Source organism: Globicephala melas, chromosome 19 (genome assembly GCF_963455315.2).
Source record: "Globicephala melas chromosome 19, mGloMel1.2, whole genome shotgun sequence".
NCBI classification, from domain to species: Eukaryota; Metazoa; Chordata; class Mammalia; order Artiodactyla; family Delphinidae; genus Globicephala; species Globicephala melas.
The window spans coordinates 3,493,888-3,520,779 of NC_083332.1; the positions used below are offsets into that span (position 1 = coordinate 3,493,888).

Consider the following 26,892-nt stretch of genomic DNA (forward strand, 5'->3'; position numbering starts at 1 on the left):
AGAAGAAAAAGAAAGAAAAGGAATACAAATTGGAAAAGAAGAAGTAAAACTGTCACTGTTTGCAGATGACATGAGAGAATACAAACATAGAGAATCCTAAAGATGCCACCAGGAAACCACTTAGAGCTAATCAACGAATTTGGTAAAGTTGCAGGATACAAAATTAATGCACAGAAATCTCTTGCATTCCTATAAACTAATGATGAAAAAGCTGAAAGAGAAATTAAGGAAACACTCCCATTTACCATTGCAACAAAAAGAATAAAATACCTAGGAATAAACCTACCTAGGAAGACAAAAGACCTGTATGCAGAAAACTATAAGACACTGATGAAAGAAATTAAAGATGATACCAACAGATGGAGAGATATACCATGTTCTTGGATTGGAAGAATCAATATTGTGAAAATGACTATACTACCCAAAGCAATCTACAGATTCAGTGCAATCTCTATCAAATTACCAATGGCTATTTTTACAGAACTGGAACAAAACTTAAAATTTTTATGGAACCACAAAGGACCCCAGATAGCCAAAGCAGTCTTGAGGGTAAAAAATGGAGCTGGAGGAATCAGACTCCCTGACCTCAGACTATACTACAAAGCTACAGTAATCAAGACAGTATGGCACTGGCAGAATAACAGAAATATAGGTCAATGGAACAGGATAGAAAGCCCAGAGATAAACCCACACACCTATGGTCAACTAATCTATGACAAAGGAGGCCAGGATATACAATGGAGAAAAGACAGTCTCTTCAATAAGTGGTGCTGGGAAAATTGGACAGCTACATGTAAAAGAATGAAATTAGAACACTCCCTAACACCATACACAAAAATAAACTCAAAATGTATTAGAGACCTAAATGTAAGACTGGACACTATAAAACTCTCAGAGGAAAACATAGGAAGAATACTCTTTGACATAAACCACAGCAAGATCTTTTTTGATCCACCTCCTAGAGTAATGGAAATAAAAACAAAAATAAATGGGACCTAATGAAACTTCAAAGCTTTTGCACAGCAAAGGAAACTACAAAAATGATGAAAAGACAACCCTCAGAATGGGAGAAAATATTTGCAAACGAATCCACAGACAAAGGATTATCTCCAAAATATATAAACAGCTGATGCAGCTCAATATGAAAAAAACAACCCAATCCAAAAATAGGCAGAAGACCTAAATAGACATTTCTCCAAAGAAGACATACACATGGCCAAGAAGCACATGAAAAGCTGCTCAACATCACTAATTATTAGAGAAATGCAAATCAAAACTACAATGAGGTATCACCTCACACCAGTTAGAATGGGCATCATCAGAAAATCAACAAACAACAAATGCTGGAGAGGGTGTGGAGAAAAGGGAACGTTCTTGCACTGTTGGTGGGAATGTAAATTGATACAGCCACTATGGAGAAAAGTATGGAGGTTCCTTAAAAAACTAAAAATAGAATTACCATATGACCCAGCAATCCCAATACTGGGCATATACCCAGAGAAAACCATAATTCAAAAAGACACATGCACCCCAATGTTCATTGCAGCACTATTTACAATAGGCAGGTCATGGAAGCAACCTAAATGCCCATCGACAGACGAATGGATAAAGAAGATGTGGTACATATATACAATGGAATATTACTCAGGCATAAAAAGAAATGAAATTGGGTCATTTGTAGAGATGTGGATGGATCCAGAGACTGTCATACAGAGTGAAGTAAGTCAGAAAGAGAAAAACAAATATCGTATATTAACACATCTATGTGGAACTTAGAAAAATGGTACAGATGAACCGGTTTGCAGGGCAGAAATTAAGACACAGATGTAGAGAACAAACCTATGGACACCAAGGGGGGAAAGTGGCGGGTGGTGGTGGTGTGATGAATTGGGAGATTGGGATTGACATATATACACTAATATGTATTAAATGGATAACTAATAAGAACCTACTGTATAAAAAAATAAAATAAAATTCAAAAAAAGAAAAACAGCCCAAATATATTATCTTACGGCTCTTGGAATTCAGCAGTATACAGTCAGGTCACTGGTATAAAGTCAGGGAACAGGGAGACACTCATTTACTTCATCTCCATCCAGAACCGGAAGTCTCGAAGGCAGTTGAATTCTATATATTGACCTTGTATGCAGCGATGCAGGAAAACTTTTTAATTAGAGTAGAAGATCTTTACATTATTTTGGATTTTCTGCGAACACAGCTGTGCAGTCTCTTAGTAATACAATATTATTCTTACCCACTTCAGAGCTTCTCGCCTTGTTTTGTTTCACTTACTTGGTTGGTGCCTCCAGGGCACTGGTGAATACAAGTGGTCATACGGAACATACTTGGATCATTGCCAGTCGTAGACGAAAGGACCTCAGGTTCTCACCTGTACAAGTGACGTCTAGTGTTGTTAAACATGCCCTCATCAACGAAAGGGAATTCCCTTCTATTTCTGATGCGTTTTTATTTTCACCAGGAATTGTTGGTATATTTTATCAAAGGCTTTGTCTGCATCTGTTAAGGTGATTATTTTTTATTTGTTCTGTTAAGGTATTGCATTATGTGATAGATTTTAAGCTACTCTAGCCTTCAAAATAAAACATCCCACAGTATGGTCATGAAGTAATGTCCTTTTTATATATCACTAAATCTTATTTGTGTACACTTTGTTTAGGGATTTCCATCTAAGCTCATGTGAGAGATCTTCCTGTGACTTCCCCATGTATAATTCCCTTGTCAGGTTTTGGTATAAATATTGTCCTGATCTGATGTGTTGAGGTATGTTTCTTCTTTTTCTGTTCTCGGGAATGTTTGTGCAGTTTTGGGGTGTGTGTGCGTGTGTGTGTGTCTTTCACGAGTACATAAGTGCTCGGAAGAAATCACCAGTGAAGCCGCCTGAACTGCACACTTACACGTCGGACAGTGATGACCGTCAGAGCATTTGTCTGCATCCCATCACACAGTCGCCATTTCTTTTTTTGGTGAGAACATTTGAGATCTGCTCTCTTCAAAACACTCAAGAGGGGCTTCCCTGGTGGCGCAGTAGTTGAGAGTCTACCTGCCGATGCAGGGGACACGGGTTCGTGCCCCGGTCCGAGAAGATCCCACATGCCGCGGAGCGGCTGGGCCCGTGAGCCGTGGCCTCTGAGCCTGCGCGTCCGGAGCCTGTGCTCTGCAACGGGAGAGGCCACAACAGTGAGAGGCCCGCGTACCGAAGGAAAAAAAAAAAACACTCAAGAATGGGATACAGTGTGATTAGCTGTAACCACCATGCTGTATATTAGATCCCCAGAACTTATTCATCTTATAACTGGAAGCTTGTGCCCTTTGACCAATATCTTCCCATTTCCCCCTCGCTCCAACCCCGGGAACCAGCATTCTACTATTTCTTTCATTTTGACTTTGTTAGATTCTATATAGTTCAGTCGTGGGTAAGTTTTGATTAGAGTCAATGTATAAGGTGATAGATTTTCCACTTATTTTGTCCATTTAGTAAATTGTACACGTGAAGATTTCCATTCCATCTACATTTTCTGTATGGTGGCGTCAAATTTCTCATAATGTTCTGTTACTATCTTTATAACGTCTGTAGGATTTGTAGTGCTGTCTGCAATCCCTTTCATGCTATTAGAAGTGTGAGCCTTCTCTCTTTTTCCCTCGGCTGTGGTGGCTAGGATTCATGAATGTTTTCAAGAATGAGTTTATTTTTTGCCTTAATTGATTTTCTCTACTTTTTGGTTGTCTTCATTATTAGCTACCCTTGTCATTATTATTCCCACCTTCTGCCTTCATTTGAAATAATTTGCTATTTTAATCCTAAACTCTTGGTGTGATATGTTAGGTCATCGATTTTTTAAAGGCTTTTCTAATTCATTCATGATTCTTAATTTTCTCAATTCATAGGTTTGATGTGTATTATTTACATGATCATTCGTTGAAAACATTTTCCCACTTCTGTTTTGTTTTTTTTTTGTTTTGTTTTGATTTTGGTTTTCAGTTCACACATTGATTTTTGAGAAGTCTGTTGCATTATTTCCCAAATGTAAGGATATTAGTTATCTTTGAGGGTAGAATCAGGTGACTGCCCAAGGGCCCCAGGGGCTCCTGGTGGTCTGTGTTGGGAGTCCAGGCTGTCTGATGGTCGTTAGGCGGTGTCCACTGTGGGCAGGCAGCTCCTGTGCCTTCCGGGGTCCGTGCAGTCTGCGTCCCCGGAGCGTGGGGTCTGGGTCCTTCCTGGGCTAGCGGACGGCGAGAGCAGCATACACGCTGGGCTCTTCTGGGGGCTCCCCTGACTGGGGGGCAGGGGTTGCAGTCTCCCGTCTGAAGGTCGAGTGGTTCAGCTGGGCATAGGTCACATCCTGGGGGGCTTCAGATGCGGCGGCCTGCGGTGGGGGAGAGGGAGGGAGGGTGTGTGGTTGGGGTGGGGGAAGCCTGGGGGCCCGGACAGGATGGGACCCACCTGACCGTCCCTCTGCCCGTCCTCTTCCGCTTGTCTGTCCTTCGTGTCCAGCAATCTCCCCGACAGGGAGGAAGGAGAGGTGGCCACCCCCCGCCTTAGTCTTGATCTTGAGTGGTTCACCTGGGCGTACGTCCCCTCCTGGGGGTCTGCATCCTGCCTGTTCTGCTGGAGGGAGAGAGTAGGACAGAAAGGGGACTTCCTGGATCCACTGTGATCTCCTTCCGTCAGCTTTCCACTGTGTTGGCAGAGTGATGCTTTAAAACCTTAGGTCAGGTCACTTTCCTGATGGAAACTCCGGGGACCTCCTAACACCTTGGAGCCTCTGGATTCTTTCTACGGTTCTGATTTCAGTATTAACACGTTGTCTCCCTTGCACATTTGGCTCCAGCCGCACGGCCATCTTCCTGCAAAAGCACGTCCCTGCCTCAGGACCTTTGCACTTGGTGCCCCCCCACCATGCACTCTGTCACCTTCTCTTGCTTTACTTTCCTTATCGGGACCTTGCATTCTAGGACGCTACCTGCTTCTTTGCATATAGTCTTCTCACCCACCAGGTGAGCTCCCTGCTGCACCTGCAGCGCCTACAGGGAGCCGGGGGCATGCGCTCTCCTTGTGCACCACTTTTGGGTGAATGAAGGAAGGGGGCCTGGGGACTTTCAGGTGATTCACTTATTCACAAATCCTCTTGAGACGTGGGGCTTCTCTGCAACGCCAGAAGGTCAGACAGAGGACGGGGAGCCAGGAAAGGGGACCCCGAAGGAGGGGCCATGAGGTCACAAGGAAGCAGGAGGGGTGGAGTCACAGCAGGACGACCCAGGAAGCCCGGAAGGAGAGGTCAGTGTGGGACGCTGCTGGAGCTGGGATGTGAGGACAGAGACATGTCCATTGGACTGAGTTTGGCAACAAGAAGGTCTCTGGTGGCCTGGACAGGAGCAGGGGTCTCACCGGATGGTCCAGCTGCACCCCGTCCTCAGGCTGTGTGTCCTTCACGGCAGCATCTGCTGGGGCAGAACAGGGTGTGTATCGCTTGGTGGGATCCCCTGAGATCCCTCAGGGCTGGAGCCCCCGCAGTGCATCCAGAAGGGGCCACTGAGACCCAGGGGTGAGGGGAAGTGTGGGGTTTCAGTGCGCACCCCCTGAGCCCACCCCTTCCCAGCCTTCTCCTCCCCCACACAGGTGCCTCCAGAACCCTGTGTCCCCCACCCCGTCCTCTTCTGCTCACAGAGGGCCTGGTCCTGGGCGGCGGCGGCTGGGCAGGAGCTGGGGGGGAGGCGGGCGTGTTAGGGGGAGAATGAGGGGGAGCTGTGGGCGTGGTGGGCCTGGGGGTCTTCGGGGCGGGAGTTACCTGCTCTGCAGGCCTGTGTCCTTGGGCTCTGGGTCTGCAGCCCCTGCGGGAGGGTGGAAATCAGCCTCGCCCTGGGCTCGGGCAGATGACAGAGGCTAGGCCCTGGGACTCTTATGACCCCCGCCCCTCACACGGGATTCAGGAGGAAAGAAGGAGACCTGAACTCATACTTGCGTACATGTTTCAACACTTTGTGAGATTGAAAAGGAGGAAAATACCTTAAATTATACATGTCAGGTGACAGTACATGTTTTCTTTCTAGATTTTTGAGTTTCAGACTCTGGACAATCTTTTTCTAAGCTGACCTTACCCATCTCTTAGGTTTCCCGTTGGCTGGTGCCCTAAGCCCACCACCTCCAGGGGTCTGAGTCACCCTGTTCCCTACTCACCCGACTTCCTGCGTCTGCTCTGACCCCGGTGTCGGACGAGGAGGACGAGGGGCAGCAGGACGAAGGCCACCGAGACCCCAATCAGGACGTTCAGGTACCATTTGAGACCTGGGGCACCAGTGACGTCATGAGTGAGCCCAAGATGCCATTTAATTGAGCACCTACTGTGTGCAGGCTCGTGCTGGGGTCTGGGCATTCATCTCCTCTAACCCACCCCACCCATTTTACAGATGAGGAAACTGAGGCACAGAGAGGGAATTCACCAACCCCAGTGACCCAGTCTGGAGGTGGCAGAGCTGGGATTGGAACCCAGGGCTGTCGGCTCCCTGAGCTGTCCTCCTGCCGCGCCCCGCCCAAAGTGGACACCAGCTTTGTGTTCTGGGGGCTTCTCATCTGCAGGGGGACCTCTCCGAGGGTCTCATCTGGACCCGAGGGTCCTTCCTTGTTACCCTGCCCTCCCCCACCACAGCAGGGACTGGGGGAGGGGCCGGCTGTGTGCGGTGGACTCTTCATCTTTCCCTCCCCCTCCCCGTACAATGCCACGACCACTGCGGCACTGGGGACAGGCCCCCATACAGTCACATCCTCAGGGGCCTCCCTGTGAGGCCTCCTCTCCTGGGGGGTCAGAGCCAGAAGTCAGAACTGAAGGAAATCTAAGCTCCGGGCCACGATTCTCTGCCTTTACACTTGGAGAAACTGAGGCCCAGGCAGGGGTAGGGGGTTCAAGTCATTGTCTCCAGAGGTGCGTGAACTAAGACCATAACTGAGCCCTGCCCCCCTGGACCCAACACCATGTCCCACAGACCCTCACTCACCCGTCTGCGGGCCTGGCTCCGTGGGGGGAAGGGCCCCAACTTCAGAGCCTCCTGGGGGTCAGGACAGGAGGTTAGGGTTGGGGGCTGCTTCTCCCCACGTCAGCCCACTGCTCCTCCCCCAGGATGGGCCCCGAGGGGTCATTCCCTCTCCATGACCCCCACACTTCATCCACCAGCCTCAGAGCTCCTGGTGCCTGTGGTCACTCCAGCATCTCTACCTGACTCCCAGCCCCCCTGGGACACAAGCTGTGCTTAGATTGGGTCAGGATTTAGAGCAGCTGAGGACCTCAAGGGACAGGCCTGGGGCCAGGTGTCCACATATTGGGCAGAGGCCCCAGTGGCTCACCAGCTCTTGAATTGGGCCCTGTGTGTGGGTGGTGGTGTCCCCAGAGGATCCTGGGAAAATGCCTGTAGTTGGGTGAGGGGCTGCGGCTTCCCTGGGATCCCCCCTCTGCTCACACTCTGGTGCTGTCTCTGCTCTGGGGCTGCCCTTGGCTTTCCCCCTCCTCCTATCTGAGAAGTCTGGTGACGGGACGTGAGAAGCAGCAGGGACGGGAGGGCCTGGTTTCCCTCCGTCCCTCTGCAGGCTGGACCCCCTCCGGATCACCCTCCCTTGACTCTCCTTTGGAGCCCCCCTCACTCCTATCCTAGAAAGGGGGTCACCTTCAGAGCTGACAACAGGGACACAGAGGGGACAGGGCTGGGGCCCCTCACCTGAGACCGCGAGCTCCAGGGGGGCACTGGCGTGTGACAGCAGGTAGGGGTTACTGCTGAGTGAGCTGTAGCACCTGTAGGTCCCATTGTGGGCTGAGGTCACGGGACTCATGGAGAATTCGGCCTGGAAATGCCCACCTCGGTACTTTGATCTAAGACGCAGTGGGGGCTGGGCTGCCCCCTCCTTGGACAGAAGGAAAGTTTCCTTTGTCCTCCTTGACTGACACAGCAGGGTCACGTTCTCTCCTGAGGCCACCACGGGGCCCGGCTGCACCGAGAGGGAGGGCGTGTCAAGGAACCACCCTAGAGAGAGGAAGGGGGGTGAGGGTCTGCCCGCCCCCTGGTTCTGAACTGCGACTCAGCAGGGCCTCCCTGCGGCCCCTCATCTCTGTCTGTCTCTGTTTTCTCCGAGTCTCTCCCTCTCCCTGCCCACCCCAGTGTCTCTCTGTCTCACTCCCTCCCTCCCTCCCTGGGGACCCCTCACGACTGGTCGCAGCATCACCAGCTGGGGCTCCCCCGGCAGGGCCTGTGCAGAGTCTGGGTCCCTGACTGACCCGCTGGCTCCTCACCTGCCACCAGGATGTCCAGGGGGTCACTGGGGGCTGACCACTCGGAGGAGAGGTTGTGTGCACCGTAGCATCTGTACCGGCCCGCGTGGGTGTTGGTCACCGGGCCCAGGGGGAAGTCGGCCTGAGAGAGCCCAGCCTGGGGCTGCCGGCCAGGGCTCTGGGGGAGGGCCTGTCTCCCCTCCTGGGACAGAGCGAATCTGTCATAGCCGACGTCAGAGTGACACTGGAGGGTCAGGCTCTGTCCATAGGCCACGACAGGGCCTTGCGGGGTCAGGAGGGAGGGCTTCCCAGACACACCTGGGGGAAGACCAGCCCTGGGCTGTATGGGCTGGTTCCTCCCATGAAGCCCCTTCTCCCGTCCTGGTCCCCAGGCCTCACTGTCGCTCACACTCTGTGTCTCTGTCCTGTGCGCCCTGCTCCCCCCTCACCCCACCCTCTCATCTGGGACAATCCTGGGAGAAAAGCATCTAATAATCTGTCTCGTGCCTCAAGAAGTACGTGAGGCCAGGGTGGGACCTCCTCACCTGGGACCAGGAGCTCCAGGGGGTCACTGGGGGCCGACCACACCTGGGGGGTGTCCCTGTAAAAGCCGTGGCATCTGAACGTCCACCTGTGGCTGGGGGTCACGCGACCCACGGGGAGCAGGGCCTGGGTCGGCCCACGGGGGCCTCGCTGTGCATCCAGGGTCCAGGAGGACTTGGGTTCTCCTTCCTTAGTCAGAATGAACCCATCCAGTCGCTGCCATGAGCCACACTGGAGGGTCACGTTCCCCCCCGAGGTCACCACAGGGCTCGGCAGGGCTGAGAGGGTGGGTTTCCTGTGGGCCCCTAGGAAAGAAGGAGGGAGCTTGTCAAATGGGGCTCACACGCCCCTTTCCTCCTCCAGGGCTGGGCTGTGAGAGGGACACACGCCTGAGAGCAGACCCCCTTCCTGAGGGCAGAGCCTGAGGCTGGGACCCCCGAGTGTCCTCTCACCTGTCACCACCAGCTCCAGGGGGTCACTGCCCTCTGACCTGCCAGTGAGGCTGAGGTAGTAACAGTGATATCTCCCTGCGTAGTCCTGTGTCATGTGTGGGATGGAGAAGTTGCCCTTGTTCCCGGGTGCCAGTGAGGGCTGTCTGTCCCAGGAAGGTGAGCTTCCCTCTTTATCCAAACGGAACACCCGGGCCCCCCGGGTCCCCTGACACCAGATGGTCACGGGGCTCCCCCAGGGTATCACAGAGCCTGGCTCAGCCCAGATGGTGGGTTTGGGGAGGGTGCCTGGAAGGACATCAGAGGCTGGGTCACAAGACATCCTCACACCCAGGTCCCCGGCTCTCAGCCCCCAACCTCCCGGACTCCCCCTCCTTCAGCCCAGAACTGCTGTTCCCCACCCCATTGCCTGGGGGTGGCCCCTTGTCCCCATGATCAGTAGGGAGGTGGGACACCTGGGGACAGACTCACCTGCCTGCACCTGGGTCCTCGGGCTCACACTCAGCCCTGGAAGAGAGACCCCTGTGAGAGGTTCGCCCTGAATCCTGAGCAGCGCCTCTCCTACCCGTGAGCCTCCTGAGTCCTGGGGTCTCCTGACAGAGCAGCCTGGCTGTGGGGAGGGGTCCGTCCCTGGCTGGGGCTTCCCCTCCCCCTCCTCCATCTCACCGAGGCAGAGCAGGGCCGTGAGGCTGGGGGTCATGGCGTCTCGTCCCTGTTGTCCAGGCAGTGCAGATGGAGGAGACCACGGTGCCCTCAGGACGGAGACCCGAGGGTGTGTCCACTGGGAGGCTGGTCCTCCGCGGCACGGGGCTGTCACGTCAGCAGCCCCACAGGAAGGGGAACTGCCCCTCCCCAGGAGCCTGGCTCTCATTCCCATGACAGAGCCGGTGTCTTCCTGAGACGACCCTTCCATACGAGGGTGACCCGGGCACGTCTTTCCCTCTCAGAGCCTCCCCGTTGGGTCTCCTTCGTCCTCAGCTGGTCCATCGGCAGGTCCCTGTGGGGTCCTCACCATGGACAGGGGTCACCCAGGCCCTGGCGATGCTTCAGGGAGGTTGCAGGTTCCTGCTGCACCGCAGAGCTCAGATCAGCAGAGAGACACGTTTAACATCTGCCTACAGCTCCATGGAGGTCAGTGTGGCAATGAGCACAGAGGAGAAGTTCGGGGCAATAAGGAAGGAAACATGCCTGGTCCCCTGGCCCCAGAGTGTGGGTTTGCTTTCTATCTCAGCCCCCTTCAGGGACTTCTCCCTTTTTCTTTAAACAGCGTCCACCCCACCTTCCTGGGAACAAGCCCCTAAGTCGTTCCTGCCTGCTCGGTGGCCCTTGATCCTTGGACAGGGCTCTCCTCCCCATCCTGTCGTCCTGCCTGGAAGCTGAGGGGACCTTGATCTGAGTTAGAGGTCTCCCTTTGAAGGAAAACATCTCTATTTAACTCTGTCCCCACTGGTCTTGTAACCGTGAGGGCAGTGCCCTTTCTGAGCCTGAGTTTCCTCCTCTGCATGTTGTCGCCAGCCCCACTACTCAGAGTGGCTGTGAGCTCAATGGTGTCAGGTTCATTGCAGGATCACCACTGTTAATTTCCAGAGCAGGTGACAACAGCAGTGGGTGGGACATGAGAGGATCCTGGGCTCAGACTCCACGGCAAAGTGGGTGATTGTGGTGCCCACCTAAGAGCCCTCCTCTGCTCCTAACACTGAGAAATGCTATTTTGAATATTTCTGAAACACGTACCCACAGACACATGCAGAAAAAGAGAAAGAAAGTTCCCCAAATGGAGAGGGAACCAGACCAAAGAAGAGGGAACTAGGCTGAGTGGCCCCCGCTGACCGGGATCATCAAGGGGGTCATAGGGAGGAGGTTCCCACCTGTGTGGACAGAGAGAGGGACCCAGGTCCTCACAGGCAGGGAGGGGTCAGGGCTCCAGGTGGAGGTTGAAGCTGCGGCCCCACTTCCCCGCCTTTCTGGACGGGCACTGGGATAGCTCTGCTCACTGCCCCAAGCCCGTGGTCAGCATTGAGCCACCTCCCCTGTGTGGCATGAAACAGACTCAGTCCACGATTGTCAGCCCTGGGCGTCCACCCTCGTGAGAGTGTGAGGGTCCCATTGGACCATCCCTGAGGCCACAGCTGTGAGCAGATGCTAAGTCTGAGACGGTGGGCAGCACGGGGCAGAGCAGCTGCAGCAGTCGCCCCTGGTCAGCCTGACTCCCAGGACAGCCCCGGGAGAAGCCTTCTAGGAGAGACCGGGGGTGTGAGGGCAGAGCCTTTAACAGGAATGGACATCACGGTGACCCTAGTAATGATGACAGTGCTACGGACAGCCGTCTGCTGACGAATGGGAGTGTCCTAGGCAAGGAAACAGAATCAGTAGGAAACCAATAAAGAGGTGAAAAAAATGTAGAACATACTTGATGTGAATATCTTGATTGTATCACAACACAATTAGTGGCTTTGCTGAAATAAAAATATGCAAAAAAAGAATCAGTAGGGAAATATGACAGTCGATTTAAATTAAGCGTGTTTAAGTATCTGAAAAATAAAGGGAGGCAACCATATGGATTATTTTATAGAAGAAAGGGCAGTTATTAAGAGTTAGAAAAGGTAGAGATGACAAATCCAGTAGGATGAACACATTAAAAAAGTCACCCCATCAAGGACAAGACAGCTGAGGGACCAGTTATGGAATTGAATACAATATCGAGGAAATGTTCCACAATGAAGGTTAGAGAGACCAGAAATGGAAATTCAAGATACTTGGGGAATAGAATGAGGAGGGCCCACGTCATATCTATTGTAAGTGTCAGAAGGAAAGGTCGTGACGTATAACAACGGCCAAAGAAATGAAGAATTGAACATTTTTCAGAGATGAGGACAGGCCAACTAAGTGCTAGGACGCCTGTATTTAAAAGTGACATCTGTATCTTGACCCTTCATGGTAAATTAAGAAAATGAAGGTTAAATTAAAAAAAAAGTATCTCAGACTGAATTGTACGCTTCGAAATGGTTAATTCTATTTTGTGAACATTTCAACTGAAAAAAATCAAGGACGACTGTCCTGAGGCCCTAGAAATGTCCTGAAACTACTTCCTGTAGAAAATGCAAATGACCATTAAGAGAATGACAGGCTCATTGGGACCAGACTACCCCGTACCAAAAGGCGAAGCCAGAAGATACTGGAGAAATACCTTCAGGGAATTAATTGGGAAGAATTTTACACTGAGCCAAATTATTTTTAAGGGACAAAAGTGAAAGGCTCATCAGAGGGTGAATCCCTAACTGCGAGGAGGTTCCAGCCACCACATGTGACCTGTGGGAGCTGTGTCCATTCCGCTCAGCCCACCACGTCAGGCTGCGTCTTCCTGAGAGATGAGGAGGGTTCTGGTGGGGATGGAGCCCTTACCCATCACCTGTATGTGCCTCTCCCAGTAGTTGAGTCACACACTTAGTTTGAAATAAGAAATGTTTTCAAGTAACTTGATAAAGAGAGAATGAGAGTGAGAGAAGGCATTTCCAGAGACGCAAGTTCTTAGATATTTTACTATTTTCACACTCAGTGAAAGGAATACTAAGAGATGTAATGGAGAAAGTGAGATGTCATATGAGAAAAAAATGGTATGAAAAGCACTGAAAAATTAACTAACACAACTTGTACACGCACCCACAGATGCACCCACACGTGTGCACACAGGCACACAGATGTGCACACGCACATACACGTATATAGAGTACCCATATTTCAGGTGACGTATAATGAGAACATTGTCTTCTCTAATGGAGGAGGAGAATGCATAGCTGTTTAGAAATAAAAATGTAAATACATATGTTAACATGGGAGTAACAGCCTAAAATTAGAGATGGAATAACTACCAATGTGCTTGGTGTAATTAAATGAAAGAAAACATTTTCAGCTTTATTGAGATATAAGTAACAAGAATTGTGTATATTTAAGATGTACAACTTAATGTTGTTATTTTTTAAAAAAGCATTTATTTATTTATGTATTTACTCGGCTGTGTTGGGTCTTAGTTGTGGCACGCAGGATCTTCGCTGTGGCAGGCGGGATCTTTCGTTGCGTGCGCAGGCTCCAGGGTGCATGGGCTCAGTAGTTGCAGCTTGTGGGCTTAGTTGCCCCGTGGCATGTGGGATCTTAGTTCCCTGACCAGGGATCCAACCTGCGTCCCAAGCAGTGGAAGGTGGATTCTTAACCACCGGACCGCCAGGGAAGTCCCACTTGATGTTTTTATATACACTTACCTTGTGATATAATCACCACAATTAAGCTAATTAACATATCCATGACCTCACATACTGAACATTTGTGTGGGAGTGTGTGTGTGGTGAGAACACTTAAGGTCTATCCTGTAAGCAAATTTCAAGTCTACGATGGAATATTGTGAACTGTAGTCACATCACCGTACATCACGTCTCCAGAAGTGACTCGACTGCGTAACTGAAACTTTGTTCCCCGTGACCAGCATCTCCCCACTGACCCCTTTCCCAGCCTCCGGCAACTACCATTCTCCTGTGTTTCTATGAGCCTGATTATTCGAGATCCCCCAGGGAAGTGAGCTCGGGCTGTATTTGTCTGTCTGTGTCTGGCTTCTTTTACTTCACCTAATGTCCTCCAGTTTCATCCATGTTTCCCAAACGGAAGGATTCCCTTCTTTTTAAAGGCTGAATAATATTCCAGTGTGTGTGTGTGCGCGTGCGTGCGTATCTCACATTTTCTTTATCTCTTCATCTTTCGACAGGCATTGAGGTTGTATCCATATCCTGGCTAATGTGAATAATGCTGCAGTGAACATAGGAGTGCAGATATGTCTCCGAGATCGTGGTTTCATCTGCTTTGGCTGTATACCCGGAAGTGGAATTGCTGGATCCTATGGTAGGTAGTTCTAGTTTTAATTTTTTGAGGAAACTCCGTACTGTTTTCCACAGTGGCTGCACCGATGTGTGTTCCCAGCAACAATGCATAGCGTTCTCTTTTCTCCACAACTTTGCCAACACTTGTTATCTTTTTTTTTAATTAACTTATTTATTTATCTTTGGCTGCGCTGGGTCTTCGTTGCTGTGCGTGGACTTTCTCTAGTTGCGGTGAGCGGGGGCTACACTTCCTTGCGGTGCGTGGGCTTCTCATTGCGGTGGCTTCTCTTGTTGTGGAGCAAAGGCTCTAGGCCCACGGGCTTCAGTAGTTGTGGCTTGTGGGCTCTAGAGCGCAGGCTCAGTAGTTGTGGCACACAGGCTTACTTCTCCGTAGCACGTGGGATCTTCCCCGACCAGGGCTCGAACCCATGTCCCCTGCGTTGGCAGGTAGATTCTTAACCACTGTGCCACCAGGGAAGCCCAACACTTGTTATCTTTTGTCTGTTTCATAACAGCCATTGTAACAGGTGTGAGGTGATATCTCACTGTGGTTCTGATTTGTATTTCCCTGAGGGTTAGTGATGTTGAGCACCTCTTCATGTACTGTTTGGCCATTGGAATGTCTTCTTTTGAGAAATGCCTATTCAGGTCCTTTAGCTATTTTTTATATTGGGTTGTTACTACTTTGCATTGAGTTGTGTGAGCTCCTTGTATATTCTGACAAGTAGCTCCTTATCAGATACATGGTTTGCAAATATCTTCTCCTATTCTGTATGTTGCTGTTTCACTCTGTTGTCTGTTTCCTTTGCTGTGTAGAAGCTTTTAATACGATGCAATCCCCTTGTCTATTTTTGTCTTTGTTGCCTGTGCTTTTGGTGTCATATCCAAAAAACCATCGTCCAAACTCACGTCAAGAAGCTTTTCCCCTATGCTTTCTTCTTGTAGTTTTATGGTTTCAGTCCTTATGGTTAAGTCTCTGGTCCATTTTGACTTGGTTTTATATATGGTGTGAGCTGAGGGTCCAGTTTCATTCTTCTGCATGTGGGTGTCTAGTTTTCCCAGCATCATTTATTGAAAGTACTATCCTTTCCCAATTGTGTGTTCTTGGCACCCTTGTGGAAGATAGCTCACGGAGCTTCTTTGAGACAGTTATTTTGAACAGTTAGGCATCTGATAGACCTTCATCTTCTACGGTTTATGTCTTGCCTTCGGCAGTGTCACATTCCCTGATTCTTCGTGTGTCTTACACCTTTGCTTTAGTGTGTGTGTGTTGGAAGAAACAGCCGCCTCTTCCAGTCTTTATGGTCGGAGTTTGCAGACCAGCCCAGTCAGAGATTCTGGAGCCTCTCAGACGTGTTCTGTGGACGTGCAGCTCCACATCCCTCCCTCCTGGGGAAAGGATTCCTAGTTGTGTGCCTTCACCGTGTCCCCGCTTCCCCTGGAGGAGTGCGGGGGATGGCGGGGGTGGGGGCGGGCTCCATTTTCCTCCTCCTGAGGGAGAAGTCTCAGGATCGGTCCTCCTGTCCATCCTGCCAGGCTCTGCCGGCTACTACAGCGCCTGTCCCTCTCTTCCTCTTTTGCTGCCCCCACGTGGGCCTGTGGCCTCGGGCTCTGAGTGAGATGAGAGGCCAGGAGGTCTGTGAGGCAGTGCCCGGAGCCTGGGGATGTGGGTGCAGCTTGACTCCCTCTGGCCTGGGCCGAACGGAGGAGGCTCTCAGCGCTGAGGGTGCCAGCTTGGGGGAGGGGGGACAGGGGGAGGGAACTGCTCCTTTTATCCTTTCAAAGTGGTTTTTCTTGGTTCTATGCTCATTCGAGGTGTCGCACCTTGCTAACTGGATCCTGCAGTTCGCATAAAATTTATTTTCCCCAAATACCGTACTTTTGTCACTGTTTATGTGTGGGGATGAGAGCTGGGACTTCCTGTTCTGCCATCTTGCCTAAAACGTTGATTAATTTTTCTAGAATGCATCCTAGTGAGACCAGAAATGGAAAAATAGAAACAATAGCTAATCTACACAGGAAATAAAATGAGAAGACTAAACAGATATCTGTCACAGTCTCTAATGAGAGAAATGAGAATGCCATTAGTCAGCACTTGAAGAGACCACAGACCTAGACACCAGGGCATCCTCCACTTAAGGGGACTAGGGTTCTCCCTCACCCGCAGTGGCGGCAAAATTACTTCTTTTTTTTTTTTTAAATAGAAGTATAGTTAATTTACAATGTTGCGTTAGTTCCAAGTGTATAGCAAAGTCATTCACTTATATATACATATTCTTTTTCAGATTCTTTCCGTTAAAGATTTTTATGAGATACTGAGCATGGTTCCCTGTGCCATACAGTAGGTCCTTGTTGTTTATCTATTTTATGTAAAGTAGTGTGTATCTGCAAATCCCAAATTCCTGATTGATCCCTTCCCCCTTTATCCCCTTTGGTAACCATAAGGTTGTTTTGTCTGTCTGTGAGTGTATTTCTGTTTTATAAATAAGTTTATTTGCACCATGTTTTAAGATTCCACATATAAGTGAAATCACATGATATGTGTCTTTCTCTTTCTGACATACTTCACTTAATATGATAATCTCTAAGTCCATTCATGGTGCTTCAAATGGCATTATTCCATTCTTTTTTATGGCCGAGTAATATTCTATTATACATATATCACATCTTCTTTATCCATCTGTCGATGGACATTAAGGTTGCTTCCACGTCTTGCCTATTGTAAATAGTGCTGCTAGGTACATTGGGGTGCATGCATGTTTTTGAATTAGAGTTTTTTCCAGATATTTGCCCAAGAGTGAGGTTGCAGGATCATAAGGTAACTCTGTTTTTAGATTTTAAGTGACCTTCACACTGTTCTCCATAGTGGCTGCAACAATTTACATCCCCAGCAACAGTGTAGTAAGGTTGCTTTTTCTCCACACCCTCTCCAGCATTTATTATTTGTAGATTTTTGATGATGGCCATTCTGACCAGTGTGAGGTGATACCTCACTGTGGTTTTGACTTGTGTTTCTCTAATAATTGGTGATGTTGAACATCTTTTCACATGCCTCTTGGCTATGTGTATGTCTTCTTTGGAGAAATGTCTATTTAGGTCTTCTGTCCAGTTGTTTTTTTTTTTTTTTTTTGTGGTAGGCGGGCCTCTCCCTGTTGTGGCCTCTCCCGTTGCGGAGCACAGGCTCCGGACGCGCAGGCTCAGCGACCATGGCTCACGAGCCCAGCTGCTCCGCGGCATGTGGGATCTTCCCGGACCGGGGCATGAACCCGCGTCCCCTGCATCGGCAGGCGGACTCTCAACCGCTGCGCCACCAAGGAAGCCCTGGTTGCTTGATTTTTGAATATCAAGCCAATGTTGCATTCCTGGGATAAGCCCCACTTGGATGTGGTGTAGTATTTTAAAAGTATGTTGTTAGATTTGATTTGCTAATATTTTGTTGAATATGTTTATGCTCATGAGGGAGACTGGCCTGCAAATTTTTGTTTTATTTTGTTTTCGTTTTCTTTACTTTTACTATGAGAGTTGGTCTGGCCTCATAAATTAATACAACATTTCCTCCTCATCTAGTTTCTAGAAGAGATTGAGTAGAATTAATATTATTATTTTTACATGTTTTCTAGAATTTGCAAGTAAAACCATTTAGGCCTGGAGATTTCTTTGGGGAAATTTTAATCTAAGAATTCAATATCTTGAATGTGAGACTAGCAAACTGTTTTTAAAGTCTGACAATAACCCGTGTTAGTGAAGGTCTGGGACAAAAGGAATTACTCCACATTGTTTCTGGTTATACAAAATAAGACAGTCAATTAAATAAGAAATGCATCATTATCCCTTAGATTTTCAAATATGTTTATGCTACCCAGGAGATTTTTGCCATATAAAACCTAGAAGAACTTGCACATATAGACAATAAAATACTACAAGGATGTTTCCAGTATATAATACAGCATGCAAAATTAACACACTACAGTTCTTCTAGCTTCTAGGTAGAGGATGCATAAGTTCTGGGGATCTAACGCACAGCATTGTGGTTATAATTAGCAGTAATGTAGTATATACTTGGAAGTTGTTAAGAGGGTAAATCGTAAATGTTCTAATCCAAAATGTAGTGGCGAGATAAGGAAAGGTCTAATGACGTGCTTTGCACGCAATACACCGTTTTCCAACACCATTTATTTATTTTTAACATCTTTATTGGAGTGTAATTGCTTTACAATGGTGTGTTAGTTTCTGCTTTATAACAAAGTGAATGAGCTATACATATACATATGTCCCCGTATCTCCTCCCTCTTGCGTCTCCCTCCCACCCTCCCTATCCCACCCCTCTAGGTGGTCACAAAGCACTGAGCTGATCTCCCTGTGCTATGCAGCTGCTTCCCACTAGCTATGTGTTTTACATTTGGTAGTGTATATATGTCCATGCCACTCTCTCACTTCATCCCAGCTTACCCTTCCCCCTCCCCATGTGCTCAAGTCCATTCTCTACGTCTGCGACCTTAGGTTCTTCAGAACGATTTTATTTTTTTAGATTCCATATATACGTGTTAGCATATGGTATTTGTTTTTCTCTTTCTGACTTACTTCACTTTGTATGACAGGCTCTAGGTCCATCCACCTCACTTCAAATAACTCAATTTCGTTTCTTTTTATGGCTGAGTAATATTCCATTGTATATATGACCAACACCATTTATTGAAGAGACTGTCCTTTACCCATTGTGTACTCTTGACTCTCTTGTCAAATATTAGTTGACTACACACGGGTCGGTTTATTTCTAGGATTTTCATTCTGTTCCGTTGGTCTATATATCTGTTTGTTGTTTTCTATTACCATACTGTTGTTTTTTTTTTTTTGTGGTACGCGGGCCTCTCACTGTTGTGGCCTCTCCCGTTGCGGAGCACAGGCTCCGGATGCGCAGGCTCAGCGGCCATGGCTCACGGGCCCAGCCACTCCACGGCACGTGGGATCTTCCCGGACCGGGGCACGAACCCGTGTCCCCTGCATCGGCAGGCGGACTCCCAACCACTGCGCCACCAGGGAAGCCCAGCATACTGTTTTAATACTATATCTTTGTAGTATATTTTGAAATCTGGCAGTGATTCCTCCAGCTTGTTCTTTTTCAAGATTCTTTGACTATTTGTGGTGCTTGTAGTTCTTTTTTTGCATTTTCTGTCATCCCTTGTCATATCAATTATACTTCTTTTTAAAATTGAAGTATAGTTGATTTACAATATTGTTAGTTTCAGGTGTACAGCATTGTGATTCTTTTGTGTGTGTGTGTATGTGTGTGTGTGATTTGCAGATTATATTCCTTTATAGGTTATTACAAGATATTGGGTATAATTTTCTGTGCTATACAGTAAATCCTTGTTGCTTATCTATTATACATATAGTAGTTTGCATCTGTTAATCTCATAGTTTTAATTTCTATCCTGCCCCCATCTCTTCCTTTTGGTAACCATAATTTTGTTTGCTATATCTGTGAGTCTGTTTCTGTTTTGTGTACAGATTTCTTTGTATTATTTTTCACATATAAGTGATATCATATGGTATGTGTCTTTCTCTGACTTGTTTAACTACACATACTATTGTCTAGTTCCATCCATGCTGCTGCAAATGGCAATTTTCATATTTTATGGCTGAATAATATTCCATTATGTATATGTATGTATGTGTATATATATACCATATATATACCATATCTTCTTAATCCATCACCTGTTGATGGGCACTTTGGCTGTTTCCATGTCTTGGCTATGTGGCTTGTCTTGTAAATAGTGCTGCTATGAACACTGAGGTACATGTATCTTTTCAAATTATGGTTTTCTCCAGACATATGCCCAGGCGGCTGGATCATGTGGTAGCTCTACTTTGAGGTTTTTGAGCATCCTCCTTACTGTTTTTCACAGTGGCTGCACCAATGTACGTTCCCACCAAGGGTGTAGGAGGGTTCCCTTTTCTCCGTACCCTCTCCAGCATTTATTCTTTGCAGTTTTTGACGTTAGCCCTGGTGACTGTACCGTGGTGATACCTCACTGTAGTTTCGCTTTACATTTCTCTAGTAATTAACGTTGTTGAGCATCTTTTCATGAGCCTGTTGGCTGTCTGTATGTCTTTGGGAAAATGTCTATTTAGTTCTTCTGCCCGTTTTTTGATTGGGTTGTCTGTTTCTTTGAGTTTGAGTCATATGAGCAGTTTGTGTATTTTGGTCGCATTGTTTACAAATATTTCCTCCCAGTGCGTATGTTGTGTCTTCATTTTGTTGATGGTTTCCTTTGCTGGGCAAAAGCTTTTAAGTTTGATTATGCCCCATTTGTTTATTTTTGCTGTTATTTCTTTTGCCTTGGGAGACTGATTTAAGAAAATATTAGTACAGTTGGGAGTTCCCTAGTGGTCCAGTGGTTAGGACTCAGCACTTTCACTGCCGTGGCCCAGGTTCAAGCCCTGGTCAGGGAAGTAATATCCTGCAAGAGGCGCGGGACGGCCAAAAAATAAATAAGGCTATGAAAATACTGGCACAATTTATAGCAAAGAGTGTTTTGCCTATGTTCTCTTCTAGGAGTTTTATAGTGTCATGTCTTTTTTAAAAAATTTATTTATTTAATTTATTTATTTTTCGCTGTGTTGAGTCTTCGTTGCTGCGCAAGGAATTTCTCTAGCTGCAGCGAGCGGGGTCTGCTCTTCACTGTGGTGTGTGGGCTTCTCATTGCAGTGGCTTCTCTTGTTGCAGAGCACGGGCTTTAGGCGCGTGGGCTTCAGTAGTTGTGGCACGCGGGCTCAGTAGTTGTGGCTCGCGGGCTCTAGAGCACGGGCTCAATAGTTGTGGTGCACGGGCTTAGTTGCTCCGCGGCATGTGGGATCTTCCCAGACCAGGGCTCGAACCCGTGTCTCCTGCATTGGCAGGCGGGTTCTTAACCACTGCGCCACCAGGGAAGTCCTATAGTGTCATGTCTTATATTTAGGTCTTTAAACCATTTTGAGTTTATTTTTGTATATGGTGTGAGGGAGTGTTCTGATTTGATGACTTACATGCAGCTCTCCAGTGAATCCCACCACCTCCTTGACCCGAAAATGAGAGGCCACCTTCACTCTGCCCTTCACATTGTGGGGCTGATTCCATAGGTGCTGTGATGACTCTAAGTGCTCCTAGGAATCAGCACCCAGACAGAGGGGAGGAGGGCACCTGCTCTTCTCTCCCTGTCTCAGCTGGGCATCTTCCCCTTCATGCATTTCTTCTCACTATGACCACCCAATAGGCACCAGTGACCCCAGTTATACTTGAGACATGAAGCCCCCTCCTTCCTTCATCTCCACTCCCAGCCCCAGGTCCAGTGGGAAGCGACCCTTCTGTAAAGGTTTAGTGGGGACGGGTTAACAGAAGTTCAGCCCAGGACTGGGGAGACTGTGTCTCTTCTAGGCTAAGAGGACTCTGTTACTCAGCAGACATGGCGTTCGTGCATGTGGGTGAGAGTCTGCAGGCCCCCAGTGCTGCCTGGAACAAGGACAGAAGGAGGATGTGGCGCGTGTCTGGATCCTCATGTTGTTCTTAGCTCCACGTCTTCCCTCAAAGTACAGAGCTTCCGCTCTTCTGTCTCCCTTCTGCACACACCTAGCACTGCCTGGACCCTGGGGTGGGGTGAGTGGAGTAGAGGGAGAGGGACTCCCCCTGTATTGTCCCTCCCTCCGTGGGGTGGGGCCACCTGTGGCTGACGTCCCTGTGTCCCCCTTCTTCTCCTCCAGCTCAGAGCTCCCCTGGGACAGGGCTGTGAGCCGAGGGTCTGGCTCCTCGATGGATATGGGGAGGGGGCTCCTCGCCTGAGAGCAGGAGCTCCAGGGGTCGCTGGGCTGTGACCTCAGGGAGGGGGAGGTGCTGAGTGAGCTGTAGCACGTGTAGGTCCCACTGTGGGCTGAGGTCACAGGACTCAAGGTGAAGTTGTTCTGAAAGGGTGGAGCCGTGTCCTGCAGACGAAGGTGCTGGAGAGGAGTGAGTGACCCCTCCTTGGACAGATGGAGGGGATCGGACCAGACCTCAGAGCCACACTGCAGGGTCACGATCTCTCTTGTAGGTTCCTGAGGCCCCCAGCTGGGCTATGAGCAAGGGTTTCCTGTACATTCCTGGGGGCGAGGAAGGTCGTGATGTGTACAGAGCCACCCCCAACACACCCTTGACCCTGAGCTGAGGGTCCACGATCCTCTCTCCAGGGACCCTGTCTGTGACCCCCTCTCAGCTGCTCTCAGCCCCTCTGTGTGGGTCTCTCTTATGTCCCGGCACCCGCTCCATTTTTCTCACTCACTCTCCCTGGACCACTGCCCTGTCTCAGTGTCTGCTCTAGGACCCCTCCCAGGACCCCATCACCGCCAGGGGTGGCTCTGGGCCCAGCACCCTGACAGCACAGTCAGGACGTGGGGCAGGACAGGGGCTGCTCACTGGCGATCAGCCTGTCTCCACGGAGCACGAGAGAGCCCGGCTACGCTGAGACGGAGGGCTCCTTGTACACCCCTGCAGAGAAGGGACAGTGGCACCTAGGGGGACGCACACCCCACACTGCTCACTGGGGCTGCAGTGAGAGCTCTCCTGGTCCCTCCCAGGCCTCCTGCCAGTGGTTCTGCCCCAGGAGGCCACTGCCCATGACCCCCCATCACCCCAGGGCTCACTGGGCACAAGGCTCAGGTCAGGGGTCCAGGAAACGATGGGGCTGGGGGCCCTCACCTGTGACCTGGCGATGCAGAGGGTGACTGGGGTGTGACCACACATGTGCAGGGAGCTGGGAGAATCATAGCATCCGCGGGTTCCCCCACGGGAGGAGTTTAGGGGGCCCACAGGGCACACGGCCTGTCCCGTCCCATGGGTCCTCGATGTCCGGCGTCGGGCGGGTCGGCACCTCCCTCCTTCAGCAGGTGCAGAGTGCCCGCTGCAAACTGTGAGCTGCCAGGGACACGCCCCCTCCTGAGGCCGCCACAGGGCGCGGCGGCTGAGAGGGAGGGAAAGGGGCTGGGTTAAAGGGGGGCCTTCACCCCGCTCACCGCAGGTGTGGGCTGTGAGGGGAGACGTCCGTCCCCCTGAGCCCACACTCTGCTCCCTCTGTCTGTAAGGACGCTGCCGCAGTGGGAGGGGACCCGGGTCCTCCCTGCTACCTGTCCCCACCAGGGGCAGGGGGTCACTCCACTCTGACCTGTCTTTCCTGCAGTGATAGACACACTGGTACTGCCCTGCAGTGCTTGAGCTCGAGGATTCAAAGGGGAAACTGGCCTTGTTACTGGAGTCCTGTGGGGCCTTAGCCTCCCAGAGTCCAGAGGGCCTCTCTCTATACAGACGGTAGACATCAGCCCTCAGAGACCCCGGAGACAAGATGGTCACAGGGCTTCCCTTGGTGACCATGACACCTGGGTCAGCCCAGATGGAGGGTTTGGGGAGGACCCCTGGAAAGGGATCAGACCTGAAGTGTTAGGGGTGCCCTTCTCCCCTCAGTTTCCCCAGCTGTCATTCCCCAGGCCCCTCCCAGACAGGTCAGCATCATTTCAGACCTGCTGTGTTCCCCCCAGATGACCAGGGGGTTGTTGGGTTGAAGCAGGAGGTCTGGGGGGCCTCACTTACCTGGACCTGGATCCACGGGCCCTGACTCAGCCCTGGGAGAGAGTTCCCTGTGAGCGCCCATCCCCCAGCACACATCATAGATGCTCCAGGCCTGGTCTGTGCCCTGAGTTCTGGGGTCAGATCTGGGGCTGAGCACATCCTTCCTCCCCCACAATTTCTGCCCCCACTGATCTCCTGAGACCTGGGGTCTCTCAGCTTCAGACCTGGGAGGAGAGGGGCCCCCTCCCCGCTCCCTTCCCCAAAGCTCACCGAGGCAGAGAAGGGCAGTGAGGGTCGGGGTCGTGGCTGTGCCTCCCATGGTCCCCAGCCGTGCTGGTGTCTCACAAAGTCCACAGAGCCAGCAGGACAGACAGATGCACGGCGGGTGACAAGGTGCAGGCTGTGTGTTACACGTCGGGTTCCTTCATAGCAGCCTCTCAGAAAGAGGAACAGCCCCCCAGGGCCTCACCCTGCTCTACCTGCAGGATGGGGCCCAGGAGACAGCAGGCTCTGGGACCTTCCAGACCACATGTGGGTCTCACCAGACCCCACGCACTCTGCCTCTCCTCGGGCCAAACCCAAAGCCAGAGAGTGACACTCGTCCCGGGACAGGAAGTTGAGGATGCAGGGCAGGGCCTAGGAGCAGCCCAGTTTTGGCTCCGCCCAGGGCGCGGAGAGGGCTCCAGGGCGGTTAACAAGCTGCCCAGTGGCTGCAGGGACAGGCTGCAGGCAGAAGCCCTGACCCCAGAGGGGCTCCTCACAGGCCGCTGGGCTCCAGGGGCTCCTAGTGGTGCCTGAGGCTGAGCCTTTGGAAGAGACACTCGCCCAGCCCAGCCTGGGGGCCGAGCAGCCTGCGGAGGTTGGTCAGGCGGTCGCCCATCTTGATGAGCTTCACCTGCTCATCCAGGAAGTGGCTCCAGGAAGTCCAGAGGTGGAGTCTGCGCGGGCAGAGCCCAGGGCCTGCGGACCCACAGGGCCTGGCGCAGGTTCTTCTCCGTCAGCCGGGCGGCTTCCACGGCGTCCTGGGCTTTCCCCACGCTCCTGGGACGGCTTCGGCACGTCCTGGAAGAGGGCGGGGCCACAGCGCTGCTTTTGCCTTTTCCAGTGAGCTCGGGCCCTCCGGCTCCTCCTCGGCCAGTTCGCGAAACGATGTCTCACGCCCTGGCGAGCTGCTGCGTCGTGTGGGAAGAGAAGCGCAGAGACAGGTAGGTGTGGGAGAGCGGCAGATGCACGTTACCAGGCGGGTGACTGCGGCCTCCACCTGGCGGAGGAATTGTGACGAATCTGGGAGCTCATGCTTGGTCGGCAGTAAGGAGCTAAGCTCAGAAAATGGTGTTGGCTGTTCCCGGAGGGTGAGGAGAGCTGAGTGGGTGATTCCAAGGTTGTGACTGGAAAAAAGGTTGGAGGGTGGTCTGAGTCTGGAGGAAGGGGCGCCCTTGGGTCTGTTCAGTCCAAACACCGTGGAAGCAAGAGACACATGCGTGGCACCGCCCAGCGCACTGCTTGGTTCCAGTTCTGATTTTGGTTTTCATAGAACCTGTGTGACCTTGGAGAAGCCCCTTCCCTTTCCCGAGATGCTGAAAATGCAAAATTTGTTCCTTCCTTCCAACGTTTATTGAGCAGTTACTATATCCAGACATGAGATTCATTGGTGACGGTGACCGGTTCTTTCCCTGGACTCATGGAGCTCTGCTGATGACACCAGACAATACATATTTAGACAATAAATAATTTGGGTCTAGTTTTGTTCAGTTGTACAGAAGGAGAAAAACAGTGAGGCACAGTGACAGGTGGAAGCCCAGCAACCTTGTGATGGAAGTGCGGGGACTTTCTGGAGAAGGAGAGACCCAAGCTGATAGAGGTTAGCACAGGAGTGGTGAGGGCCCGGCACCCTGGGCCGGGAAGAGGGGGAGCTGTTCTGAGCACTGGAGTTCAGGGGATGCTGGGCCCTGGTCCTGCAGGGTCTAGTGCACCCTGCAAGTGTGCCTGGATTTTATCCTTGAGACAAGAGGGTAATTTTCCGGAAAGGAAGGTATGAACACACAGCTGTGCTGAGATGGTCGCCGCTCCGCAGGGATTGGACTGTGGGAGGACTGTGGTGGTAATAAACAGTGATAGAGCTTCAGCACCATTTGACCACTAGGTGATGAGTGGGTCAGTATCTGAGTGGTTGATGAGGTTTTCTTCTGTAACCCTTCCACAAATCCTACAACAAAATACATTCGCAGTTGAGTGGCATGAATCAGGAAGACTTCTAGGTGGTTTGGAAAGGGGTCTGTGGTTTTCATAATCGGCTCAAGGATGACCCCTTGAGAAGACACAAGTGTGGTGAGGACTCAGGTGTGCGTCTGGGGAGGGGAGGTGGGTAACTGGGAGGAGCTTGCTTTGAGGTAGGAGTTAGCTTCGCTGGTCCTGAGAGGTCAGCCCCTTCTGATCGTCAGCCTCAGGGAATGTCATGTGGAGATACTTGGAATTTACTTGAAGGCAGGTGGAGACCCTGGAAGAATTATTTTTAGGGGAGGGTCCTGCAGTAGATCAGGTTGGGGCCATGAGAATCAAATTCCTCAGCTGGGAGTGAGGCCCTGGGGTGGAAGAGCCAGGAAGGAGGTGCTGGGTTGCAGCGACCAGTCCTGAGTCTGCCGCCGAGCTTGACTGTGGTGCTGGACCAGGGTCATGGATTCGCGGGGCTTCGGGCCAGGGCTGTTGGATGGGTTCATTGTATGTGAGGTGGAAGCGGGTGAAGCACTGAGGGCTCCTCCACTGTCTGCCTTGCTTGTCTAGCAGAGCCGGTGGGGCTGTCACAGAACGGATGACACCAGGGAAGAAGGAGGCTCGGGGGGATATTTCTAATCCTGTCAACTGACACACAGGAACCACCACCTGCCTCCTGCACTGGGAACGCGGTTTTGTTTCTCACAGACCCTTCCTCTCTGACTTCCTTGTTTCTATCCACAGCAGCACCTTCTGGTCATTCCTCTCCATCCAGACCTCTGAGTCCTTTCTGCTCCTCCCCATCTCTTGTCCCCCAGACAGTAACTCTTTTTTTTTTTTTTAATAATAAATTTATTTATTTATTTATGGCTGCGTTGGGTCTTCGTTGCTCCCTGTGGACTTTCTCTGGTTGCGGCGAGCGGGGCTACTCTTCATTGCGGTGGCTTCTCTTGTTGCGCAGCTCGGGCTCTAGGCGC

General features: G+C 50.6%; 2 protein-coding genes and 1 pseudogene across 14 annotated transcripts in view; 1 reads left to right on the forward strand and 2 right to left on the reverse strand.

Annotated features, from left to right (window-relative positions):
* NLRP7 (NLR family pyrin domain containing 7) overlaps positions 1-26,892 on the forward strand; it is a 232,412-nt gene that overhangs the window by 81,674 nt on the left and 123,846 nt on the right. For 4 of the 11 annotated variants that reach the window (XM_060289603.1, XM_060289607.1, XM_060289604.1 and 1 more), the window contains exons 7-9: positions 6,129-6,290; positions 14,019-14,152; positions 24,810-24,909. The exons of 1 other annotated variant lie outside the window; for it this stretch is intronic. In XM_060289603.1, the coding sequence (XP_060145586.1) occupies positions 6,129-6,219 (91 nt within the window). In that variant the 3' untranslated portion in view covers positions 6,220-6,290; positions 14,019-14,152; positions 24,810-24,909. Of the gene's footprint in view, positions 1-6,128; positions 6,291-10,124; positions 10,397-14,018; positions 14,153-16,415; positions 16,456-24,809; positions 24,910-26,659; positions 26,719-26,892 lie in introns of those variants that run through there. 6 more of the 11 variants (XM_060289608.1, XM_060289610.1, XM_060289609.1 and 3 more) reach the window with 4 other exon arrangements.
* Positions 1,903-10,384, reverse strand: LOC132594039 (leukocyte immunoglobulin-like receptor subfamily A member 6). Of its 3 annotated transcripts, none has more exons than XM_070044372.1 (13): positions 9,932-10,384; positions 9,737-9,772; positions 9,269-9,553; positions 8,819-9,121; positions 8,295-8,591; positions 7,726-8,028; positions 7,012-7,062; positions 6,197-6,304; positions 5,808-5,850; positions 5,685-5,722; positions 5,408-5,460; positions 4,583-4,627; positions 1,903-4,385 (listed from the first exon to the last, which is right to left on the reverse strand). In XM_070044372.1, the coding sequence occupies exons 1-13, from the start codon at positions 10,176-10,178 to the stop codon at positions 4,242-4,244; spliced, it is 1,953 nt and encodes a 650-aa protein (XP_069900473.1). In that variant the 5' UTR covers positions 10,179-10,384; the 3' UTR covers positions 1,903-4,241. The 3 variants fall into 3 exon arrangements, with proteins under 3 accessions (XP_069900473.1, XP_060145604.1, XP_060145605.1); XM_060289621.1 differs by having other exon boundaries at positions 4,463-4,627; XM_060289622.1 differs by lacking the exon at positions 4,583-4,627.
* Positions 11,316-24,023, reverse strand: LOC115850422 (leukocyte immunoglobulin-like receptor subfamily A member 3; annotated as a pseudogene).

What these genes read in the sequence shown, in the direction of transcription:
- LOC132594039 (XM_060289621.1), bottom strand. Translation starts at nt 10,178, where the DNA reads ATGGAAGGGTCGTCTCAGGAAGACACCGGCTCTGTCATGGGAATGAGA. An exon ending in CACGGCCCTGCTCTGCCTCG is followed by an intron (nt 9,773 to 9,931) that starts GTGAGATGGAGG and finishes TCTCTCTTCCAG; the next exon opens with GGCTGAGTGTGAGCCCGAGG. An exon ending in CCTGGAGCTGGTGGTGACAG is followed by an intron (nt 9,122 to 9,268) that starts GTGAGAGGACAC and finishes CTTCTTTCCTAG; the next exon opens with GGGCCCACAGGAAACCCACC.